General features: G+C 39.9%; 1 protein-coding gene across 2 annotated transcripts in view; it reads left to right on the forward strand.

The window, feature by feature from the left end:
* The window catches only part of TUSC3 (tumor suppressor candidate 3), a 171,638-nt gene that overhangs the window by 78,075 nt on the left and 67,748 nt on the right, over nucleotides 1-25,815 (forward strand). For both annotated transcript variants that reach the window (XM_072122124.1, XM_072122132.1), the window contains one exon: nucleotides 19,541-19,658. In XM_072122124.1, coding sequence (XP_071978225.1) covers nucleotides 19,541-19,658 — 118 coding nt within the window. The remainder of the gene's footprint in view (nucleotides 1-19,540; nucleotides 19,659-25,815) is intronic.

Genomic DNA, 25,815 nt, shown 5'->3' on the forward strand with positions numbered 1-25,815 from the left:
AAAAACCAAATTGATCAAAAACCAAGTCTATCCTCTAGACTCCTCTGTTTTATCAAGGAAAAGACAAATCTTTTGTGTGAGTCTTTTGGGGGTCTTTGAGCCACAACTTCAGTTACTCGCCAGCAGATTTCCCCATAAATAAACATTTTTCCTACTGTTTCAGGTGGTACTTGCACATCGGATGTCTTCTCTTTACTGTATAAACTATGAGTATTTTTACAATTGTAAAAAAAGTGCTAAGTAATATTATGTAAAATAATGTAGGCACCGTATTCCTACAGAGGCTAAAGATTTCCTTACAATAGTGGAAGCATAGAATAATCATTGTTAAGCACTAGCATTGTTCCTATGGTCATGATTGAGGGTCACAGTCCTATCACAATGCTCGCTTATACAGGAAGGTGGTGGCTGGTAGCGTTTGGTTTTTAGACATTAGTACTTGATATTGATGAAACATTACTGCCCTCTACAGGGTGTTCCCATTCACTCATTCTCTTATTACAAAATTCAATTGATACAAATAAAAACCCAATTGATTTGTTATTTATGAACACAAGGGTCTAAGCACTTACCTACTTCTGATGTTACCTAAAACTCACAGCCCACCCCCACCTCAAAGTGGAGAAAACCTCTAGCACGAGGGACCCAGAAACCTGTATTATGATGGTCGCTGAAATGATTGCTTAATAGTTAGACAGATAAACAGGGGAACAAGCCCCTCCATGGGAGCAGATGTGTAGGTCAGTTTATGTTAGCAAAATCCTATATTGAATTCAGGAGCACCAAACTCTGCAGACCTGGAGTTACACTTTAAATGCAGCATTTATGAAAAGATCAGTAGCTGAAGTCTGTATAAGAAGGGAAGGTTACCATCTTTTCCCATCTAACTATTAGTGTGACCTACCAGGGGCGTAACTACAGCTATAGCAGCCGCTATGGGGCCCGCAGTGTCAGGGGGCCCCGTCATCCGACCCAACACAATAAAGAATGGAGGATGTGCACCATTATATCTATATTGTACTGCACATTGTCCAGCATAATATGTATATAACATATACAGGCAGTCCCCGGGTTACATACAAGATAGGGTCTGGAGGTTTGTCCTTAAGTTGAATTTGTATGTAAGTCGAAACTGTATATTTTATAATGGAAGTTCTAGGCAATTTTTTTTCTTTTGCCCCAGTGACAATTGGAGTTTCAAAATTTTTGGTGTAATTGGACCAAGAATTATCAATAAAGCTTCATTACAGACATCTTACAGCTGATCATTGCAGTCTGGGACTATAGTAAAGCATCCAGAGAGCTTCACCAGAGGTCACATGGGGCAGAGGGGTCCGTCTGTAACTATGGGTTGTCTGTAAGTCGGGTGTCCTTAAGTAGGGGACCGCCTGTACTGTGATGTATATATGCAGTATCTGGTGTCTGTATACACTGTATGTGAGTATGTTGCATATGGCACTGTATGTGTGTGTATATGCTGTGTGTGAACATGAGTGTATTTATATGTGATTGTAACTCGTATGTGTGAGTATACTAATATGTATATTATTTAAGTGGGAAGGGGGGCCCCATGCAGTAGCCTGCTAGAGGGCCCTGTCTCTCCTAGTTACACCACTGTGACCTACATATATGTAACTCTGAGCACAAGACCAGAAATCAAAATTAGAGAACAATGTGTGATCATTTGATTTTTTTCAGAAATAATGTTATCTCCATTAATCAACATTTGATGGATCATTTGTAAGGGGCGCACCGTGCCACTAGAACAGTGTTTTACTAAATTACCAATTACCAAAGTGTATCAACATAGAGAAAAAATGTGATGATCAATATTAGAGAACAGCAATAGCTGTAGCACTGAGAAAGATTAGATTATAGTTACATTATGTGAAGGTTACACCAGTCACTAATCAGTAGGAAGTGCACAGGTACTTATGTGTGTGTATGTATATATGTATATATCATGTGCAGTACATTGTTCTTGTGATACCTGTGCCAATCACTTGCCATAGGGATCATGTCTGACAGCAGAGAGTCAGACCTCAGGTTGATGCATACAAACAGTGTGTGTGTATATATATATATATATACAGGCAGTCCCCGGGTTACATACAAGATAGGGTCTGTAGGTTTGTTCTTAAGTTGAATTTGTATGTAAGTCTGAACTGTATATTTTATCATTGTAATCCCAGCCAGAACTTTTTTGGTCTCTGTGACAATTGGATTTTAAAAATGTTGGGTTGTCATAAGAACCAGGATTAACACTAAAGCTGCATTACAGACGCCTGTGATAACTGTTATAGCTGTTTCTTGTAGCCTAGGACTAAAGTACAATTTCTAATTTCTAATCAGCCAATCACATGGCGGCAACTCAGTGCATTTAGGCATGTAGACATGGTCAAGACAATCTCCTGCAGTTCAAACCGAGCATCAGTATGAGGAAGAAAGGTGATTTGAGTGCCTTTGAACGTGGCATTGTTGTTGGTGCCAGAAGGGCTGGTCTGAGTATTTCAGAAACTGCTGATCTACTGGGATTTTCACGCACAACCATCTCTAGGGTTTACAGAGAATGGTCTGAAAAAGAAAAAACATCCAGTGAGCGGCAGTTCTGTGGGCGGAAATGCCTTGTTGATGCCGAGGTCAGAGGAGAATGGGCAGACTGGTTCGAGCTGCTAGAAAGGCAACAGTGACTCAAATCGCCTCCCGTTACAACCAAGGTAGGCAGAAGAGCATCTCTGAACGCACAGTACGTTGAACTTTGAGGCAGATGGGCTACAGCAGCAGAAGACCACACCGGGTGCCACTCCTAAGAGCAGGAAACTGAGGCTACAATTTGCACAAGCTCATCGAAATTGGACAGTAGAAGATTGGAAAAACGTTGCCTGGTCTGATGAGTCTCGATTTCTGCTGCGACATTCGGATGGTAGGGTCAGAATTTGGCGTAAACAACATGAAAGCATGGATCCATCCTGCCTTGTATCAACGGTTCAGGCTGGTGGTGGTGGTGTCATGGTGTGGGGAATATTTTCTAGGCACTCTTTGGGCCCCTTGGTACCAATTGAGCATTGTTGCAACGCCACAGCCTACCTGAGTATTGTTGCTGACCATGTCAATCCCTTTATGACCACAATGTACCCAACATCTGATGGCTACTTTCAGCAGGATAATGCGCCATGTCATAAAGCTGGAATCATCTCAGACTGGTTTCTTGAACATGACAATGAGTTCACTGTACTCAAATGGCCTCCACAGTCACCACATCTCAATCCAATAGAGCAGTGATGGCGAACCTTTTAGAGACCGAGTGCCAAAACTACAACAAAGACCCGCTTATTTATCGCAAAGTGCCAACACAGAAATGTAATTTGTGATTTATATTCCCTTCTCTGTCACAGTTTTCATTGATACCAGCACCTGAGGACACCAATAAAGCAGAAAATAGTCCCAGGTAGAACTGTCACTTTAATATAGCTCTGTGCACAGCAAGTCCTGGGCTGTCTGGGACTGCAGGAAGATACCTGGAGTCATCTCTGGTGATGGCCTGAGTGCCCACAGAAAGGGCTCTGAGTGCCACCTCTGGCACCAGTGCCATAGGTTAGCCATCACTGCAATAGAGCATCTTTGGGATGTGGTGGAACGGGAGATTCGCATCATGGATGTGCAGCCGACAAATCTGCGGCACACAATACCAAAAATAGTAATCAGGACTATATTCATCAAAAAATCACGATACATAAAACAACGAAAATACAAAAATCAAATTTTATTCCCACAAGGTACCAAAAAGGACAACACAATTTAAAAACATCGCTAAAATACACAACAACAAACACACAAGAGCGGTGGTGGTAAATAAATACACAGTTTCACCTAAATAGGTATAAGAGTAAATATAGAAAATACAGTACACGTATCTATTAGAGTACACAGGCCCAATAGTCAATTCGCCCAGACAAATCTGCGGCAACTGTGTGATGCCATCATGTCAATATGGACCAATATAGATTCACCTTGTTGAATCTATGCCACGAAGAATTGGGGCAGTTCTGAAGGCAAAAGTGGGTCCAACCCGTTACTAGCATGGTGTACCTAATAAAGTGGCCGGTGAGTGTAAGTATATATATATATATATATATATATATATATATATAATTTTAACTTTTTTCTTTTTTTTTTTCTTTTTTTTTTTTTTACTATCCCCTTTTTTCATGAACTGTGTGGGAACCAGGAATTCAACAAGCTGTATCTTTATGATTTTACCATTTAAAAAATGCAATTGCGTCATTTACTTTTGTGGGATTTGTATTTACAACTTTCACTATGTGGTTGAGATGGCACATCCCTATTATTCTTTGGGTCAGTACGTTGACAGAGATACCAAATTTATGTAGTTTTTGTTATGTCTTAATACACTAAAAATAATTTAAAAACTTTGAAAAAAGGGATCTCCACAACTTTTTTTTTTATAATTTTGTGCATGCAGCAAGGTGGGGTTAGATGACTGTTTATTGACACCACTTGGGGAACTGTAAAACCTTTTGTTTACTATTTGTGCAAATTTTGGGGTTTTTCAAATTGGCATGAAAGTTTTTTCAGAGATGCTCAACATGTTTATGATTTTATTTATATTTATATATAAATATATATACGTGTTCTAGGTAAACAGGCAATGAATTTAATATTTAAAAACACCCCTTTTTTTTCTACTTTAAAAAAAAACAATACCATTATTTCAGATGTCCTAGGGAACTTAAACTGTAAGGGGTCTGATTGCTTATGCAAGATACTGCAATACAACTGTATTATAGTATATTGTGAATATACTGCCTCCAGCAGACTGTAATAGAGACTGTTGGTTGACAGGGCAACTGAGCAGCACCCTCTGCTGACGTCACACAGAGAAATGGGCACAGCTGTCCGCGAGTCCTCTCCATACATCCCTTTTAGCCATAATTTATAAGTTGATTTACCCACATCTGGTTGGGGAATTTGTAGTAGACATTGATTGGTCATAAGTGAGTATTAGCATTTTTTTTTTTTAAAACCCTCTAATTTACGTTTAAATAAAATAACAGATAACTTGAAAAGCAAAATTTTTCAACCTTGGAAAATTGTCTTTACTTTGTTGGCTATTTTAAGTTCATCCAATAAAAGTAATATTTAATTATTCTGTTTTATAAAGTATCTTGCAATTGACTTTGAAAACTCTGACTCTGAAATGAAGTTGTAGATAATTAGTGCAAATTACTGAGGATTTTCCTCTTTTTAATTTTTTTCTCTTTTGATTTTAACTTCCTATCTCATAATTGTTCTTCCACATAAAAGTCGTTCATGTTTTAAATCATCCGGAAATTATTATCTGTTAGAACAGGTCTGAATGTATAGACATGAGGCTTTTTTCTGGAAGCTGCCAATTGATATGACTAACAGGACAATCCTATAACTATGGCTTATAGGGAACCTATCAGCAGAAGTAAGTCTAATAAATTACTACTAGTAAGTTGTGAAGTTTCTTTTATGACCCAGTGTGATGGCAACATCCATAAACTAGAAGTGAGCTGTAAACTGGTTGTCAAAAGTCGTGGATGTGGAGAGTTTAACACTGAAGTCAAGCTCTCTCCTCCTCAGAATGCCCCCATTGCTGTTATTCACCATCTTGTGTCAAGGGCATAAAAAGAGATTGGTGAATTATGTCAATTACAATGTAGGAGGCATTCTAAGGTGAAGAGAGCTTGACTTCCGTTCTAAACTCTAACTCTGTGGCTCGTTAACAACCAGTTAAAAAAAAATATGATCTGGAAGGTGTTACTCAACAGTGATTTTTTGGGGTCAATTTCCACTGACCGGTTCCCTTTAATGGACATTATATAGTATGCATTTTACAGTATCTAGTTTTCTGAATCTTATAAATTAGTAACTGACCTAAGCCAAATATACTGGAAGGAAAAACTTATGTTTATGAAATATTTTGTCATACAATACAGAACCCTGGGTTTTTCATTTTAAGGTCCTACTCAGATCACAGGATCCAGGATACAACTGCTACACCATGGAACCAGACTTAAAGGGGTTGTACCAACTTAGCAAGTTATCCTGTGGATAGGGGATAACAAGCTGAACGGTCAGGGTCTGACTGCAGGGACCCGCATCATTCAAGAGTATGGGACCTCCAGCAATCTGGAGAATTGGGGTCCCTTTCAAATAATGAGTTGAGCCACAGTTGAGTTTTTGGTCTGCCACTCCATTATATACTTTCTGGGAATGTTGGAAATTGTCGAGCACAACGCTCAGATATCTTCCACGTTTCCATTTATGTGAGTGCCGGAGATAGCTGAGCGCTGGACTTTCCAACACTCTCATACTATTGAATGGAGTATTGGGGTCCCGTTGTCTTGACCAGGGGGGTGCCTGCAGTCAGACCCTCAATGATCAGCTTGTTACCTCCTATCCAAAGTTGGTGCACTCCCTTTAAAACTTCGTTTTACTGGACCTTCTCCACTAGATATAATTTCTTCCACTATGAAACCTAACATGTAAACTAGTATTTTAATTGGAAATTATTTATCCATAGGATAAGTCATTAGTAGTTGAAAGGTGGGGCTGTGACTGCTGGTAGATACATTGTTCAACTGAACCCTGTGACTTACGTTGATCAGTCCTTACCCTAGGAGTAATACAAGTGTAGTTCTACTCCAAGACGGATTGTTAAAATAAGTATATTAATTCTGCAGATTCTTTATCAGACTTGATGCATCTGTGTAATTTTTCTTCTTTAGTTACCATTTAAAATGCAGTACCAAGCCCAACCTGTAGGGATGCATGATATAAAAATTGAAGTGCTGGGGTACATACTATTTCTGCTTCTTTAATGACCATTTTAATGCCTAAGGCTGGATTCACCCTGCTGTTGCCCGCTATACCGTAGCACGGCGGGCACACAGCAGCGCGCGGGGAGAGGAGGAGGAGCTGAGCGCTGCTCAACCCCGCCCCTCTCCGTAGGGATATATGGCGCACAATGCCGTATGCCATGAAAAGATAGGTCATGTCCTATCTTTTCACGAGGTACGGAGTGGTACGGTGCCACACGTGTGCTGCACCATACCGCTCCCATAGGACGCAGTGTGGGGGACGTCTATGGGGATGTATATCGGCTGTATATACGCCCCCCATGCGGCAGTGTGAATGTAGCCTAAATTTATATTTTTATCAAAGGGATGAATTGATTTACGGTGCTACAATTTTTATAGCTACAAGAAAAGTAACCAGAATAGTCAATGGAACATTGGAATAGTCAAAATGTAGTCTAAAACTGTTGTAGGTATGTATGACAGTATGTGTTCCACTGTAAACATTATTCTTTCTCGTATATAGTACCTATGAAACGTAACCAATAGTTAGTACAAACCTCATCTAGCATTCATTAACAGGTAATCCAATTCAGATGCAATTTGTGATGTCCTTTATTAGCTGGTGATTAAAACAGAGATTTAATGCTAGTAAATTGACTATTGTAAAAAGCAATTATCTAGATAACAAGAATAAGTGAGGCAGTATGTACATGCCCTGGGATAAAATATAGAGACCCTTATATTGCTATAGGAGTATTTTGTGTGTGTGTTTTTTTTTAATTAACTGTTGAACTGCACGTCGTATCTTCTTATTATATAGTTATATAGCTGCATGTTACTAACAACTATCCCCATATGTATCACATGTGAAATGAGGATCAGCAATGACTTCAAGTTGACCTTTTGCAGAAAATATATATTATTATTTATAGACTTAGGTGAAAATATCCCCATCGATGGTGCTCTGTGTTACATGGCTTGAAAAAAGATCTGAATAAACTTAAAAATGGATGTTAGCCTAAAATACTTGTCTCAGGTGTTATCCATTAGTCTATTCCATTATGAAAGAGAATAAAGCATTATGAAAGGAATAATGGTTCTATTGATGGAAAGCAGAAGCCTTCGTTTAGCGTTCCAATTGACCTGCATGTATACAAGTTTCTCTTCTTTTACACATCCATTATTTAGTGCAGCAGGCGTATTATTTTTGTAATTTTAAATAACTGTAAAGTAACTAACCAAAATTAGTTTTGGCACAAATGGAGAGTGACTTTGATAACTATTCCAACGATACCTGTATCATGCTGCTGGCTTCTTCCTAGCCTGAGATATAGGGCTAATAGATAAATGAGGCAATCTGTAGAATCCTTTCAGCTTCTGCTGAAGTGGGCAGCGCTTCCTGGTTGTGACATCAGCTCAGGGCTTTGAAGCCAAAGCACTAAGGGCATTTATATGAATCAGGACAGAATGTTTGTAATTGGACAACCTGAAGCATGTAACGAGTCACATGCTTGTGACATTACTCAAGGTCCTTTGCCAGAACACTAAGTATTTCACATGAATCAGGACAGCATGTTTGTAATTTGAGGGCCTCAAGCATGTGATGTCACCCAAGGTCCTATTTTCTTGCACTACTCTACTACAGTCCCTATAAACAAGCCTCCTCTTGTCTCTGTTCTATAAGGTTTCCAATGGTGACCAGAAAGCATGGCAAATGGAGAGTAGCAATGGGGGACAAGGTAAAGCCTCTGCTAGCAGCTAAACACCTGCAGATAGTGCAGAGTTAGGCAAAAGTTTTTATACTTTAAAGTTGTACTTCAAAGACAGACACTATTAATGGCTCTGTCAACAGGGTCTAAGCGAATCATTAGATGTAGTTTCTGTTGCTTGCTTCTAGAACACTGTCCACACAACTACCCATAAGCAGAGGTAATTGTGTTTTCTTAAATAAAATGATCAGAAAGGGCCTACATGTGCGCTCTGAATTACACCTTATCAAGACATATGCTAAAGGAGTTCAGTTTTTTTGACCTGTAGGACTAGCACACAACAATGAAAGACAATGGGGTAGATATGCTTTGCAAAATGGCCAGAAGTACAGTGAAGAAAAAAGGTGATACCTTTTTGAGGCGAACTAAGAATATTTGATGGTGTGCTTTCGAGAATACTAGTTCTTTTTGTCAGACATAATGGATCAGATTTATCAAGCAGTCTGAAAGTCAGAATATTTCTAGTTGCCTATGGCAACCAATCACAGTTCAGCTTTCATTTTCCCAGTGCTCATGAATATTTTAAAGGGGAACTGTGATTGGTTGCCATGGGCAACTAGAAATATTCTGACTTTCAGACACTTGATAAATCTGCCCCAGTGTTATGCATGAAACAGAAAATTCACAGCATTTTATACACACTAGGCAGTGAATAGGATGGAAATAAACAGACTAGAAACCTGTGAGGTGAGACAAGAGAGCCCTGGCTGTCATGAAGGTGGCATGAATGTTAAGACCACTTTGTAAGGTTTTGAATCTCTGCATTCATTTATACTCCCATTCTTTACTTTCCCTCTGTGTCTTATAAATCTGCTGTATATAGCTATCTAGTCTAACCTTACACCATCTCAATATTTTAACTATAAAGTACAGTCAGAGATAAAAGACGTTGCTCCAAAATTTGATTTGCTGACCTATATTTTTAAGAGGTTTATCTGAATTTGATTATTGCGGGCTAAATGTATTCTTCAAATAAATGCATCCCTAGTATAATACTTATTATCATTCCATGGCCGATCAAAATTCAAGACTTTAGTTGATTCTGTACTAAATAAAATAAATGTAATAAAATTAAAATGAAATAATAATGTATCTCATAAAGCAGTGCAACACAGAGCTGTAATGATATGAGATGTTCTAAAGATGCTGCTGCTTTCACATATTGATCTTTGTGCTCTCAGGAATTTTCTGCTATTCAGCTCAAAGATGTAATGATTTCTAAGGTGAATGGGGACCAGAGCATCTTATGGCTACAAATAACAATGAGTGTGGAAGAGTTATACGGTTTACTCCTGCATGTGCATCAGGAGTGCCTGGAATTCCTAGCACCAGCAATGCCATTTTTAGCCGGGGCCAGGTAATGTAAAGTAAACTTATATAAACTACTGTAATGATTCAGAATGCTGACAAAGGCACTTTTTAAATACACCTAGCACAGGCTATTGGTTCCTGTCACCAGCTAAAAATGACATTCCTGGTGACAGGTTCTCTTTAAAGGAAATGTGTCACTAGAAACACATTGAACACCGGACCAAGCTTACAGTGGTCCGGTGTATTCATGAGGGGGTGGTCTTCGGTGCTCCCCTCTTGGTAGCTCCCCCCAGACCACCCCTCCCACACCATAGGCCAGCGGTGACTGCCAGGCTTCATGTGGCAGTCAATCGCCTTCTCGGACCGCCCCCTCATGGATGTAAGCTTGGTCCGGCTGAGTGCTATGGCAGTGCAGTGTCTTACACTGCTATTACTGGGGTAGGGCTAGGGAGCTGCTACTTCCTCAGGGAATTTTGCGGGTGACATTTCCTCTTTAAGTAGGAGATTGCCTGTATATAGGATTTATTTATATGTAATGCTGAAAATGTCATACTCTTCCTCGGCTAAAAACACTTCTCAAAAGTGGTGAAAGGAGTATTATTACCCTTCTGGAAAAATGTTAGTGTGACCTCTGTATGTATCCCAAGATCTGTAAAGCGCTGTGGAGTATGATGGTGCTATATAAATAAAGATTTGTTTTTTACAGTTTGGGCCACCAAAAGGAGGTTCAGCTTAAGCTGTTTATTCTGTGCTCACAAAACACAGGAGAGTGAAAAGGGAAGATAATCCTATTTCCTATGCTAAAGAAGTGAACAAGACCTATGATGACATCATGATAGGAGCCACAGTCCTGCCATGACAGTTTTAAAGTTTTTTAAAGTTTTTTCCCTCTTTTATGGGAAGTCTCGGCTGTTTAGTAGCTGCAGGGGAGGGTCATGTAAGACGCCGCTATCTTCAGTTCTATAGTAATATTATTTTGGTGTCCAGCTACCGTATGTCTTTAATTTCCTACAGCTCCTGGTGAGAAGCTCAAACCTGTTGCGATCAGAAAGATGACATCCCCATCTTTAATATGACACCAAAATAACATATACTGTTTTTATTTCCAACTCATGTCATCCTTTAAGGCAGTGATTTTCAACCAGTGTGCCGTGGCACACTAGTGTGCCGCGACACATGGTCAGGTGTGCCGCGGGGAAAGTTCCCCCAAACTATGGTGCCCCCTGTGTTTTGTTTCCCGGCAATGCGCAGCGATGTAAAATGAGAAATACTATAGTCATGAGGCTGGAGTACTACAAGTATCAGCTCATATGCTGAGTATATGAGCTGGCACTTGTACTCTGGCCTCTTGGCCATAGTACTTCTCATAGTACCCCTTTATTTTGCAGTATATGAGCCACATAATAATCAGCACCATATACTAAAAACAGGGAGAAACTGAGAACTGTTGAGGAAGAGCTTTGTGTGTGTCTTTCCACCATTCCTGCCAGGATATCCATTTTGTGTTTATTGAAACAGGCCCAGGTTTCACTAAGTGAGTAAAATAAATTTAGAATCTATATTATTAACTATATGTATAATATGACTGTTTTAGTGTCATTTTGTGCTATTTTGGTTGGTGGTGTGCCCCAGGATTTTCTAAGTATAAAAAGTGTGCCGCGGCTCAAAAAAGGTTGAAAATCACTGCTTTAAGGGGTCTACCCACGAAACAAGTATGGGTATCAGGTGCCCCATTCTCGGGATCTGTGGAGTCTCAAAACTGAGACTGCTCAGATGGCTGCCATTTTCTGTTTTCTCCAATTTCTTTCTAGAAGGTGCTGCCATCATTGTGCTGCCGGTTGGTGCAGAACACCATAGAAAGGAGAGTGAGCAGAACTTAAAGCATTATAACACATCTATTGCTGTGATGTACCTGTGGGACTTCTGTATTGTGACCCCTTTTTTCATTCTAACTTCCATTCACTTTAATAAAAAAATTAATAAAGAAAACCCCCAAATGTAATTCCTTGATTCTCTCGACATCTGGACAATTAGAACCCATTTGTTAAAATTCATCAAAATGTGCTTAATAAATACTGTACATCACTTTATCATGTAGAGCGTTGTTTGGCTATATTGCTATAGTTTTTCTGGCAGTCTTCATGATCACAATCAATGAGATACAGTGTGTGGACTACTAAATGGAATATTATTCTTAACCTGGAGACTTTGCTCTCTTCAGATAAGTTATATATTAGATTGTATTAAACGAGGCGCAATATGGACCGCGGCTTCAGCGGCATGTGATTGACAGCCTTGGGAGTGAGGTTGTCATGGAATCCAGCCTGCTAATAATATTCATAGTCCCAGATGGTTTAGCATGCAGGCTTCGCATTGTTGTAGTGATTTGCTAACAGGATGTTGATGATGAGACTTCAATGATTACCCGCGCTAGAGGGCCAGCCAAAATGATTGATATTATTTCTGTATAAACACTTGGATAGATAAGTCGGATATTAGAAAAGAACAGTTACTCTGTATTATGAAGCTGTCGCATGTCTTGTTTGTCATGGTTTGAGGCTTGTGTGGGGACAAACAACTAGGATATATAGTAAAGAATATTCATCTTTTCTTGCCCTATATATGTGCTTTTTTTGAGGACACAATCGGGTACATGTCAGTGCACTTTAGCAATCACTTAAATGGGTATTCTAACAAAGACAAAATTCTTAATTGTACTCGGGGTAGCAAAATAACACATTGGGCCGTATTTACTAAGGGTCCCGCCGGCCGCATTTCCATTTTTTTTCCGAATTTTCGGGGATCGCACCGCCAACACAGGGATTTAGAATGGGACGGGCCGCCGGACGTTCCGAAGGATTCGGACTGAGCGCTGGATTTAACTTTAAAATTGTGTCGCAATCCATAGACTTACATACACCAGGAGAAAGAAGGGAAAGAAGGTGGCAGACCTGAGTGGGGAGCGACACATGCAGGATATCGGGCGCACAATGTAAGCAAATCGCGGCAGAGTTCCTTGTCGTCGGACACTCCGGATTGGGGAAAGCGCAGGACCGGGTAAGTAAATGTGCCCCAATCTCTAATTCAGTGTGTGTTTTGGTTGCCATGGGATACTACCATAAACTCAGATAAACTCAGTCCAGACTGTGGTTGGGCCGGTCTTCTGGTCTGGTCAGATTCCTTTCACATGAAGATGCATCTCCTGTACTGCAGGAGCAGGGGGTAAGGTGAGGAGGCAGATAGCAGCGGAGCCAGCACTGTGAAGATTAGAGCACCTAGATAAATGGGGGTGGAAGTGAGCTGAGCTTATATCCATGTATGATCATCTCATTTCTCTTTTTCTATCTGTCAAATATTAGTAGAATATTCAGAAGCTAAATGAAAGTGTATCCTGTTAATCTAAGCACATTGTCCACCCTCAGCAACAGGTTGATAGGAGGATGTGCATGGCACAGAGGAACCGGGAAGTGTCTGCTTAGCTAGTAGCCATCCATAGAGCTGAATTGAACTGCAAAAAATTGCAAAGTAAGTTAAACATTATCTTTATCATGTAAGCGCATCACTAGGGGATTACGATATAAGTACCATCTTTCATGGACAAACACCTTTAATAAGATTTTTTATTAAGATAGAATATAAACCGCTAGTTTGAACCACATGCCGAAATGTTTGTATTGATTTGTAAAATGTTGTACTTCTGTACAACAAAAAAATAAAGTCGAGTGCTGTGTCTAAGTAATGTTCTCTTCTCTACTTTAGGGTAAATTAACTTGACGGTGTTCCTGGGGCTCATGTAGCCAGGCATTTAGCTTTAAAGAACAGAAAATTAGAAAAGTTCCAGTCTAGCTAAAATAACTGGATGTGATTTGCCCAGTGCTTATTACATCTGCTTCCTATGTAATACCTGTATATTATAACAATTTTCATTATAATTTGTATTGGAAGACTTTAACAAATAATATTGTAAATTAAGAATAAGACATCACAGAATAACATCAAAAAGTCAATCAAATTAGTCTATAAAAAGCATTCACCTATCAAGACACAGAAGAGCTGCAGGCTCTGTACTCAGCACAGACCATTTGGTGGCAAATGGTCGAAGTTTTCAACTTCTATTCGGAGTGTTCAGAACAGATTACAAACAAAGATAGACAAATGCAAGCATAGCTGCTAGCTACAGAATTATGAGGTAAAGAATAGTCAAAACTTTAGCAAGGGTCACAGAACACAACAATAGCAACAGAGTAACTAGTACATCAGGAGAGCAGTATAACCAGTCCTTATGTGAAGTGAGAAGTAGGTATTTGTGGAGTTCCTGGACGTCGCACATACGGTTGATTGGTTTGACACAAGGTCTGACATCACCCTTTAGTTTTACTATGCAACGCTGAATCACACTGGGTAACCCGGGCCGACGGGCGATCCAACGGATTCAGACAACGCGCGTGATTTAACAGGTCAAATTGTGTCACAAGACATGCACTCACATACACCGGGAAGAAGAAGGTGAACTCCGGCGGACCTCAGCGGGGAAGCGACACATGCAGGATCTCGGGCGCACGCTCTTGGTAAATCGCGCCGGACTTCATTCGTCCGGATTAGGGATCGTAACAGGAGCGGCTAAATAAATGTGCCCCATTGTGTTAATTAAGTGTTTTGTTTCCTGTTTGCTCGAGCAGTTCCGTAGTATTCAGTAAGTATGGCTTGTATTATGAGGGCTGAATGCGCTTCGAACAGCAGAGATGGGTTTCAGTAAACTACTTCAGGTCTTGTCACGTTTCAGGATGGGAGAAGAAAGCTTTTTTGTAAGAAGTGCTAGTAGCTGTCAATACATACTCTTTAGATATGGTAATTACTCATAAATATACTTCATTTATATCAGGAAAACCAGAGGTAGCTTACAGCAAACTGCCCCTGCAGATCATAGTCTCTTATTCAGGAAATCTACCATAAAAATCCATCATGATCAACCAGGGACACTTACTCTGTGATTTCTGTAATCTTCTTATATTTGTTATCCATGGCCTCCTTCCTTATAAAATCAACTATTATAATTAAGCTAATGAACCAGAAGGGCTCTGGGGTTGTAACAAGAGCCCATCCAGGCTTTAGCTTCCTACTTGTCTCCCCCTCCACTCTGCTCCCCCGGGACTTCCACACTCCTTCTGCCAGATGTAATCTTGCTGCAGCAAAGTAAGTTCCAGCGCACAATGGAGTGGAGAAGGGCTTCAGGGTAACAGCCTTTGAAGCTCCAGCATGGAAGGGCTCTGGTAACAATCCCAGGATCAATTTGGACTCATTAGCATAATTTAAAATGTTGGTTTTAGAAGAAAGGAGGCCATAGATAACCTATATATGATGATAACCACAGTCACAGTGCCCGGATCTATGAGTAAGTGTCCCTGGTTACTCATGCTTCTCCTCAATCTGCCGGCTGTAATCTCACTGCAGCAAAGGAAGTTCCAGCACACAATGGGAGTGGGGAGGATGCACTTATATGCGGATCAATGGTATTTAACCCCTTAATGACCGCCCTATCGGGTTTTTACGGCGGTCATTAAGGGTACTTCTTCTGATGCGACGCCTTTCTACGGCGGCGCATCAGTAGAAGTTTTCGGGACACCGGGTCTCGCTGGTGCCGGTGTCGGGCTGTAATATCACAGCCCAGACCCGGCACTAACACCCGGGATCGGAAAAACTCTGATCCCGGGTGTTTAACCCCTTGCACGCCGCGGTCAAGCATGACCGCGGCGTGCAAGTGTGTCCCCCGTGGATCGGACCCCCCCGGTGTGCTTACCGGGGGATCCGATCCCTCCTGCCGCTGCCCCGGGTTCCGATGAGTGACACGGGGCTGTCGGCTCCTCTTCTCACCGGGTCCTGCCTTCCAGCAGTCACCACCACATATGGGGTATCAGTACACTCGGGAGGAATTGGGCATCAAGCGTTGCAGTGCGTTTCATCATTTAATTTATTCTGAAAATGTCAGTTTTGGCCTAAATGAATGTATTTCCAAAAAAATTCTAGTTTCTAAATCGCAGGTCCATATTTTTTAACCCATGTGAAACACTTAAAGGGTTAATGGACTTAATAGAAGTTGTTTTACATATGTTGAGGGGTGAACTTTCTATAGTGGGGTAATTTATGGGGTTTTACTATTATTTAGGCCTCTCAAAGTCACTTGGAAGCTGAGTTTTCCCTCAAAATGTGAGTTTTGGCAATTTTCATGAAAATAAGAAAAATCGCACCTAAAGTTCTGCGCCTCATAACATCCTAGAAAAATGACCGGAAGCATAAAATATCATCCCAACATAAAGCAGATATTCTGTAAATGTTAATTATCAAACTTTTTGGGTAGTTTTACTTCCTGTCTGGAAACCAGAACATTTCAAACTTGGAAAATGAAGAATTTTTACAAACTTTTGCCAAATTTTCACTTTTTTTCAGAACGAAACGCAAAACTTATCACTTAAATTTTATAACTAACATGAAGTACAATGTGTCACGAGAAAACATTCTCAAAATCACCCGGATATGTTAAAGCGTTCCGAAGTTATAACCAATTATCGTGAGACATGTCAGATTTGAAAAATCGAGTCTGGTCATTGAGCTGAAAACTAGTGTCGGTGATGAGGGGTTAAAGGTGCAAACTAGGAGACTTTGTTATGTCATAACTCTCAAAACTGACCACTTGCTTTAATCTTGCCATATTTTGCAAAAAGGAGGCATTGTCAGTTTTCGGTTGTTCATCTATGCTGGTGATGGCCACATAGGCTTCTGCAAATGGATGAGCGATATTGATGGACCAAAGAATGACATAACAGAGGTGGGGAGGACGAGCAAAGCATAAGGCAGTGCGGATGGGATGAGAGGATAATAAAAAAGCAGCCAAAACATTATAAATAAAATGCTTTTTATGTAATGTTTTTTACATTTCACTGTTGACTTTCAATGTAATATCAGTTCACAGTGTGATAGCCAAAAAAACTTCACAAAAATCCTTGAAAATCCTTGAGTTTTTACTGCAAAACACTTGGAATGAACAGAAATATAAAATAACATATGTCTAGGCTAACTATACCATATATTATACAGCACATAGATACATAACTTTCTTTTTACTAACTTTTGGCTATTATGGCCTGCTTAAGCTGACCTTGCAGGCTTTGGCATAAAAAATATTCAGCACAGAAATTCCTATTAGGAACTTGCCTTGAACAAACAGCTTAATTTCAGTTCACTTTTAGAGCTCTTTAGGTTTTTTTCTTATTTCATAATCTCTTTCTACCTTGAAAAATAGGCCCATTATCTCTCCCAGTAGGCCCATTGCTGTCGCTTGTCATATATAACCGAGCTTGAGAATGTTCAAAATTTGGATTTAACCCTAAGGGGCTTCACTGCCTTGCTGGTTACTATCCATCACACTAAATTTGAATAAATTACATATAGTTATTAAAATTGTGTTGTTTTTTTCATTTATTAAATAAAGAAATGATTACTGTATATTAGTCTCTGAAGGATAACAAAATTGTGTTGTGTGTGCCTGATAATAGAGTTTCACAAAGATGAGCAGACTTTTCTAGCTCTAAATAGCTGGATGGTCTTTAATGTACTTACAAAGCATCCACTATTAGCCTGAGCTACTAGCCTGAGCCTTAAATGGAATGTGTTACATACTTTTGGGAAACGTAACCACCAGCAGTACTTTTGGACCAGTACTTTTGGGTCCCTAATAGCCTTGTATAAGAAAAAAATTATTAAAGTCGTAACCAACAGCTGAGATAATTGTTAATATTGTGTGTGTGCTATTCCAATGACCTGAGTGAAGTTGGCCCCCCCACCTTGTTCAAATCAAACAAAATTGGTGTCAAACGTTTGTGCTACGTTTGTGCTGGTTTGTGCAGCAGAAATTTTTGTTTGTGCCGCTATCGTTTTCGAGATTTTAATGAAAGTTTCCAGAGGTCAACCAGCCCCCCCACATTGCCCAAATCAAACAAAACTGGTGCCGAACAATTCTGCTACGTTTGTGCTGGTTTGTGCTGCGCAAATTTTTGTTTGTGCTGCTTTTGTTTTGAATATATGAACAAAAAGTGAAAGTTCAAAAGTTCAAGCAGCCCCCCCACATTAACGGAATCAAACAAAACTGGTGTCAAAAGTTAGTGCTACATTTGTGCTGGTTTGTGCTGCAAAAATTTTTGTTTGTGCTGCTATAATTTTTAAGGTATGTTCAGGTGTTTGAGGTGTTTAGGATGAACTGATAAAAAACAAACTTAGTGACACTTCCCTGGTTTGATCACCAGGGGGAGCTAGCAAACACATTGTACTTTGGAATAAATGAACTCTGATGACCTCTGTAAAAAAGTATGAATATATTAAAAATGATAGCGGCACAAACGAAAATTTTTGCTGCACAAACCAGCACAAACGTAGCACTAACGTTTGACACCAGTTTTGTTTGATTCGGTTAATGTGGGGGGGCTGGCTGAACTTTTGAACTTTAATTTTTTGTTCATATATTCAAAACAAAAGCAGCACAAACAAAAATTTGAGCAGCACAAACCAGCACAAACGTAGCAGAATTGTTCGGTCCCAGTTTTGTTTGATTTGGGCAACGTGGGGGGGATGGTTGACCTCTGATGACCTCTGGAAACTTTCATTAAAATCTTAAAAACGATAGCGGCACAAACGAAAATTTCTGCTGCACAAACCAGCACAAACATAGCACAAACATTTGACACCAATTTTGTTTGATTTGAACAAGGTGGGGGGGCCAACTTCACTCAGGTATTCCAATGTCATTGCTAATGGAAATGTATCAACAAATTAACTTTAGAGTCTTCATTTTTGTTTATTAGAATAGTCCACATGGAGAGCTTCCTTAAGAAAATTTAAAGGAAGGTTAAAGAAGACCTGTCAGATGAATTTTAACCCTTACACCATTAATACCTGCTGTTAATGGGTTCAAAGTCCTTCCACTATCACCTAAATTATCTACCACAGAGGCAAAGTACCTTAATTACAGCCATTTTTCTGATGTAGAGATGAGTCATCTTCTGAAGAGAAGAGTCTATTTTTCTTCAGGCTGCAAGTGAACCACTCCCTCTCATTTTGATTGACAGCTCTGTGTCTCTTCAAATCTTAGCCTAAACACACAGGGTGTTGTCTTCCTGTGCTTACCAGAATCCTGTCCCTCCTACTATTTGCTGCTCACCTTTAAACCCACAATGGGTAGGGCCAAGTGGCGGTGGGCAGAAACAACTTAGACACAGGTGGGAGGCGTTCAAGGAAGGATTTTACCTGTGGGAGGATGGGGATTTAAGCTTGCATGCTGGCACAGCATAAAGACATTGGGGGAGATGATTAAGGTTTATTGTGCCTGTTGTTGATGACAGGATTCCTTTAAATAATATTGAACGCTATTATAGTTAAAGGAGTCCTTTCGGATCGGTTTGTGTTTGTCATATGAAGGATCCATCTCAATCAGGACTTGGTTTTCCTTCTCCTAATAGAAAACAGAAGTACTGCATGTAATAAGACATACCTACCTGCATGGTCACAGTTAGCACAAGGATTATATACGTTTTGCATTACTGAATATAATATTTTCTTTGGCAGACAAGCTAATGAAGAGTATCAAGTCTTAGCAAATTCTTGGCGATATTCTTCTGCATTTTCCAACAAACTTTTCTTCACGTTTGTGGACTACGATGAAGGAGCAGATGTTTTCCAGCAGGTAAATTATCCATTTTTTCATTTGCATATATAAGTTCAATATTTAAAGTGACTTTCCTGTACAGGTCCTTGGGGACTTCATGACAGCTGTTGTTGTAGACCTGAATAAGCATCTACAATAAAGGACCTATCCATGGCAGGTGTTGGCCCTGACAGTAGAGGGTGAATATATAGAAACAGTGTAGGGGCCCCTTATTGTCACTTTTTTTCCTAAATAATGCCATTCTTATGTCTCTATAACAATCCATCAATAGGTATTACTATAAGCATTTGCATAGAGTCCAATAGCATAAAGTCCAATAGACAGTAGGATGGCTGTGTTGCATTGATGGTATGTCCACTCCTTAGAGGAGGGTCTACATAGATCTCTCAAACCCGGTGGGTATAACTACAGGGTTCAAGAGGCCTATTGCCGCATTATTTCCTATAAACACCAAAATGACCTTCCCAAAGGGAAGGAAAGAGGCACTGATACAATCTGCAATATTAAAATGTCAAAAATACTTTATTGATACAACAATACATAATGCTATTAAAAAACCATGAAGACAGCGAATGTGGCCTCAATGTGAAAGAGGACCACAGGATACAGTATAATACAAGGTGGTAAGGCACAAAAACAGAAAAAGCGGTCTGCCAATGGGCAAGGTGGAACTATGTTATATATATATCTAGAGACATGGTAGCGGATACCCAACGGAGTTGGTTCCCATAAGCGTTGTTCGTGACCAGTACACGTATATACAGTGAACAACTGGTGCTTGGTGAGTATTGTCGTTTAACACCAAGGACCCTAAATAGAATCTACCACTCCTTACCTATATCGTGAATCTGTTCCACCGCCCGGGAAGACCACCTTCCCAGGCGGTCTTCCCGGGCGGTGGAACAGATTCACGATATAGGTAAGGAGTGGTAGATTCTATTTAGGGTCCTTGGTGTTAAACGACAATACTCACCAAGCACCAGTTGTTCACTGTATATACGTGTACTGGACCACCTTCCCAGGCGGTCTTCCCGGGCGGTGGAACAGATTCACGATATAGGTAAGGAGTGGTAGATTCTATTTAGGGTCCTTGGTGTTAAACGACAATACTCACCAAGCACCAGTTGTTCACTGTATATACGTGTACTGGTCACGAACAACGCTTATGGGAACCAACTCCGTTGGGTATCCGCTACCATGTCTCTAGATATATATATAACATAGTTCCACCTTGCCCATTGGCAGACCGCTTTTTCTGTTTTTGTGCCTTACCACCTTGTATTATACTGTATCCTGTGGTCCTCTTTCACATTGAGGCCACATTCGCTGTCTTCATGGTTTTTTAATAGCATTATGTATTGTTGTATCAATAAAGTATTTTTGACATTTTAATATTGCAGATTGTATCAGTGCCTCTTTCCTTCCCTTTGGGAAGGTCATTTTGGTGTTTATTGGTGTTAGTTTGTGGCACTGCTATGGTGTGGTACTCTGGAGTGGGGGCTCCATTATAACTTTAGGGTTAATCTACCACATGCACTGGATGGTTAAGTCAACCCCCCCCCTCCTCTCCTGACCCTATTCGTTAGACCGCATTATTTCCTGTAAAATGTCTATAAATTGCCATTGAGTAGACTGATTATTCAATGATTCTAATATTTAAAATCCTTGTATAGTTTCCAAAATAACTTTTTATATTAGTAAAATATATTATGTTACGGTATAGACTTGATTTGTAGGGGTAGTGATATGTGGTGGTTGTGTATCTTTTCTTGGCCTGACTTCTCTTCCCTTGGATCAGGTAGATAAAGCATTTTAGGGGTTCTATATTCAAATACATTTATCTCTTTATCTCCCATCACAGTGGTGGTGAACCTGTGGCACGGGTGGCAGAGGTGTCACTCAGAGCTCTCTCTGTGGGCACCCAGGCCATCGCCCCAGCATAGAGTTCACAAGACAAGACTCATGGCCTCCTCCTACAGTCCCTCACCACACAGCTCAGTGCTTTTAAAGCAAGACATTATTGGCTAGCCCCCTGCCACCTAGTATATAGCCAGCAGCACTCTCGTTTATAGCCAGCAGCCCCCTTGATTATACCCAGCACCTGCTCCCTTGCATATAGCCAGTGCTTTTCCGCTTGTATTTAGCAAGTTCCTGCCCCCTTATATATAGCCAAAAGCCCTCTGTACCCGTTATGCCCAGCCTATAAAAAAAAACTCTGTACACCTTTCCGATGCCCCCTGCAGGTCCTCTTCTGTCTTTTGTAGCTCCGGCCCCGAGTCCCAGATACCATGATGACAGTCACTTGATAAAATCATGGTGTTTTGCCGATGGTGGCGTACACAAGAGGATCTACCAGGGACGTTGGAAAGGTGAGTGCTGAGTTTTTTATTCATAAACTTGAGTATAAGCCGAGTTAGGGGTTTCCAGCACATTTTTTCTTCCTAAAATACTCTGCTTATACTCAAGTATATACAGTAATTTCTATTTTTGGCCCTAAACTAAATAAAAGTTTACTTCCAGTCTAAAGTAAAGTCGAGGAATATCTCCGAGTCTGTCATGCACTTGTTTAATAATTGGCCCTGATTTGTGCATTATAAGCCCTCATGTTCCTGGCCCCCTGCAGCATGCCTCATACTGCCGCACACAATCCATATCCTGTACACAGGTACTTGCTTTACATCTGCTATTAAGGTCTGTAACACTTCTGTCGTTGGACCCTGCATGCAGGAGCCGGATTCTTAGCAGCAGGAGCTGGCAGACTGTAAAGATTTGACTCTGCGTGCTTTATATTACATTATTTATTTATATTAACGTGGCTTTTTAATTTGATCTGCACCAACCTGTTATTGCATATATTATTTTACATTTCTAGAGTTATTTTATAAGCCAAAAATGCTGTTTAATTTTCAATGATTAGTTGTATGTGCAACGATGATGTCAAAATGAGACAAAATAAAATTCCATTGAAGACATGAATGAGGCCAGGGTGCAGGGTGCTCATCAGACTCACATCAAGGTCAGTTTACATTTTTTTTTTTTTTTTTAAAGTGAGCCAACGGTAAGCTCTCATACAAGTCAGTTTGGGACCCTAATCCACAGGTCCATACGGGACAGGTTCTCCTTAACCCCTTAGCAACCTGTGACTGTTATTGCATCAAACACCCAGCGGTAACGTCTGTGATCGGTGCTGGCACAGATCATGGGTGTTAACCCTTTGACTGCCACTGGATAAGCGTAGGTGCCGCCATATTGACTTTGATTGTCAGTGGCGATGACGTTGCATGGAGTTACAATGTTATCAGTTACCATGACAGCCTGGAGTCCAGGACCTGTCATTGATGCAGATCACTGCTGTAACAATGTGCCAGTGATAGACTTCTACAGATCTATAGTAAATTCTACATATATTGCAATACTTGCCTAAATTGCAGTACATGGTGGGGGCAGTCAGACTCCCTAGGGTTAAAGTACTCTAGGTCGTCTAAAAATTGTAAAAAAAAAAAAAGTTTTAAAAGTTAGAATCGCCCCACTTTCTTTAGAAATGATCTAAAAATAAACCAATAAAAACATGTTAGATATTGCTGTGTCACAAAAGCCATGATCTATCAAAATATAAAAACAGTTATTACTGGTGTTGAACCCCTGAATGAAAAATAGCTCCCAAATGTGAGAAATACCACTTTTTCGCCATTTTGCAACACATAAAAATGTAATAAAAAGTGATAAAAAGGTCATACAGTCCTTAAATTGGAAGCAATGAAAACGTTGGCTGATCTTGCAAAATTGACATTCATTTTAGTAATATGTAAATTATCTGCAGAGGCTACTGCGGTGTGGAGTAGCCTTTTATCTCAGTGCCCGACCACGCTAGTACACGTCCCAATAGCCTCTGCAGTTAATTTACATATTACTAAAGTAAAGTTTATAACAAGTCAGGTTAGGTTCCAGAATTATTACATTACAGATTAGGGCAGAGGCAGGCAGGAGGAATATACAATCTGGTCTACTTCTGATAGTAGACTCCTCATGGTAGGACATCTACCACCAGGATGAATAATTGTAAACCTGGCACACTGATCACCCTCTTGCAGGATCTGCTCTTCTTTTAGCTTCTTAGGACCTTGTTTTTACCAAAATAGGGTTTTGAAAATAAGCAAATGAACCTGAGGGGCTCCGTAAATGTCAATGGAACCTAGAGTCCTTCATGCTCATTTGCATAATTCTTAACATTTTTATTTCTCAAAAACAAGAGCATAAGAAACTACTAGAAGACCAGATCCTGCCAGAGGGGGCGCACACTAGAAAGTCAGTTTTCTTGGTTTACAATCCTTCATCCTGGTGGTAGATGTCCTTTAAGGGGTGAATGCAGCCAGGTGCCGTCTGTTCAAAATATATGTGGCTGTAACCACAGAAGTTACTAATAACCAGGAAAATTTTAAATATTGTGAAATATATTTTTACATTTTAAGTTTGCTGGGGCATCTTGTAGAATAGTCCACACGTACAGTAACTTAATATCTGCTATATCCGCATCACTGTTCTGTTACTCTATCCCCTGTAAGTGGACTTACTTTGAAACATGGTAAAACCACAGGTAGCTAAATGTATTCATATACATGCTGACATTTCATAGAAAATGTTCTCTTTTTGTGTTTTACGTCCTCATAAATCATTTTTGGACACAAAAAGAGAATAAAATCGCCAGATTTCTCACCCCGAACAAAATCAAATGTCATGCACTTTTCAGGATACATTAGATAGAAATGTTTTGTTTTTTTTAGTACGGCCTTTATTGATCCTGACTTTATATATACCGGCCATATGCTTACTTCAATTCACTCTGTTAAGATACCAAATGCATTTTCTGGGGAAAGACAATTCTGGAAGAAAAGAGCAGATGCAGTTTTTATGTTACTATTGTGCATTAACATAATTCACACCTTTCTGTAAAAACGACCATCTGTTATATAAAAAAATATCCTTTGTCCCTCCATAAATATTAGTTTAGAGCTAGTAAAATGAAATAACTTCCTAAATGAATGTTCGATATATTACATAGAACATTATAAGTGGTGCTTACGTTGGTTAATTAAGTGAACACTTCATCAGCAGCCCTAATCATCATAAAGTATTCTGCTATTTAATCATGCAGTCTCTAAGAAAATTAGCTGAAAAATTTGGTAAAAAAAGGCCTTGTCAGTAATTTCCTGAAAATAAAATGTTTTCCTCCGCTTTTATTTTTGATGGCTTCAGGATAGGCCATTTATATGTGATTGTGGGGGCTGACTCCTGGACCCAGCACTGATTTGCTCGTGGTTCATTAGTGGACGTAATGTCTTGTGGCCATATAGAGCAACGGTACAATTGTATGGGGGCCAAACATCCTATACCTTGGAATGGCCACTAAACAGTGGACAGAGACATTTGCTTCCAACTTCATTCACTGTACAATGAACAGCTGTTTAGCACAAGGGTAGGTTGTCGGCCCTCCACCAATCAGATCCTGAGGTAAACCCTTTTATCCAAAGAGTTTCATGACCTCACATGATTCCATGGCAGAGATTAAACTTTTGACAAAATTGCATAAATCAATATAGCATATGATGAAAATAAGATTCATTTTGATTTGTAAAGGGCTATGGAATTTTATGGCGCTATATAAATATAGATTATTATTATTATTTCCATGGGGCTGTACATTCAGTAAGGAGTTCATACATTAAAGCAAGAACAAATCCAATTACAGAAGGCAAAAACGACAGAGATGTGAAACAAGTTGAAGGAGGACCCTGCTGTGATGGATCACTCTATATAAATGGGAGGGTTGATGGGTACAGAGGTATGGAATGTGGGTTATAGTATGGGGGCCACAGAGGAGAAGTCCTCAAGACGACTGTAAAAAGAGCGAATGTTAGGAGTGAAGTACATGTACCCCTACTTCACTGACAGCTGAGAGGTAAAGAAGCCTGATAAAGTGGTGAATGCCTTACCTCTTTACACACACAGTCCCTGTAAATTATCCTCCTTATCTGTCTGAAGTGGAATGAGCTCGGGATGCTTCATATACACTGCTGACTGCAGGAGAAACAGTAGAAAAAGGCATTGAAAAACTACTTTACATAATGAAGCATATTACAAAATTTCCTTTTATTACCTGCTTTGTTCATTTCTGATT

This window comes from Engystomops pustulosus, chromosome 1 (assembly GCF_040894005.1).
Source record: "Engystomops pustulosus chromosome 1, aEngPut4.maternal, whole genome shotgun sequence".
In the NCBI taxonomy this organism is placed as follows: domain Eukaryota; kingdom Metazoa; phylum Chordata; class Amphibia; order Anura; family Leptodactylidae; genus Engystomops; species Engystomops pustulosus.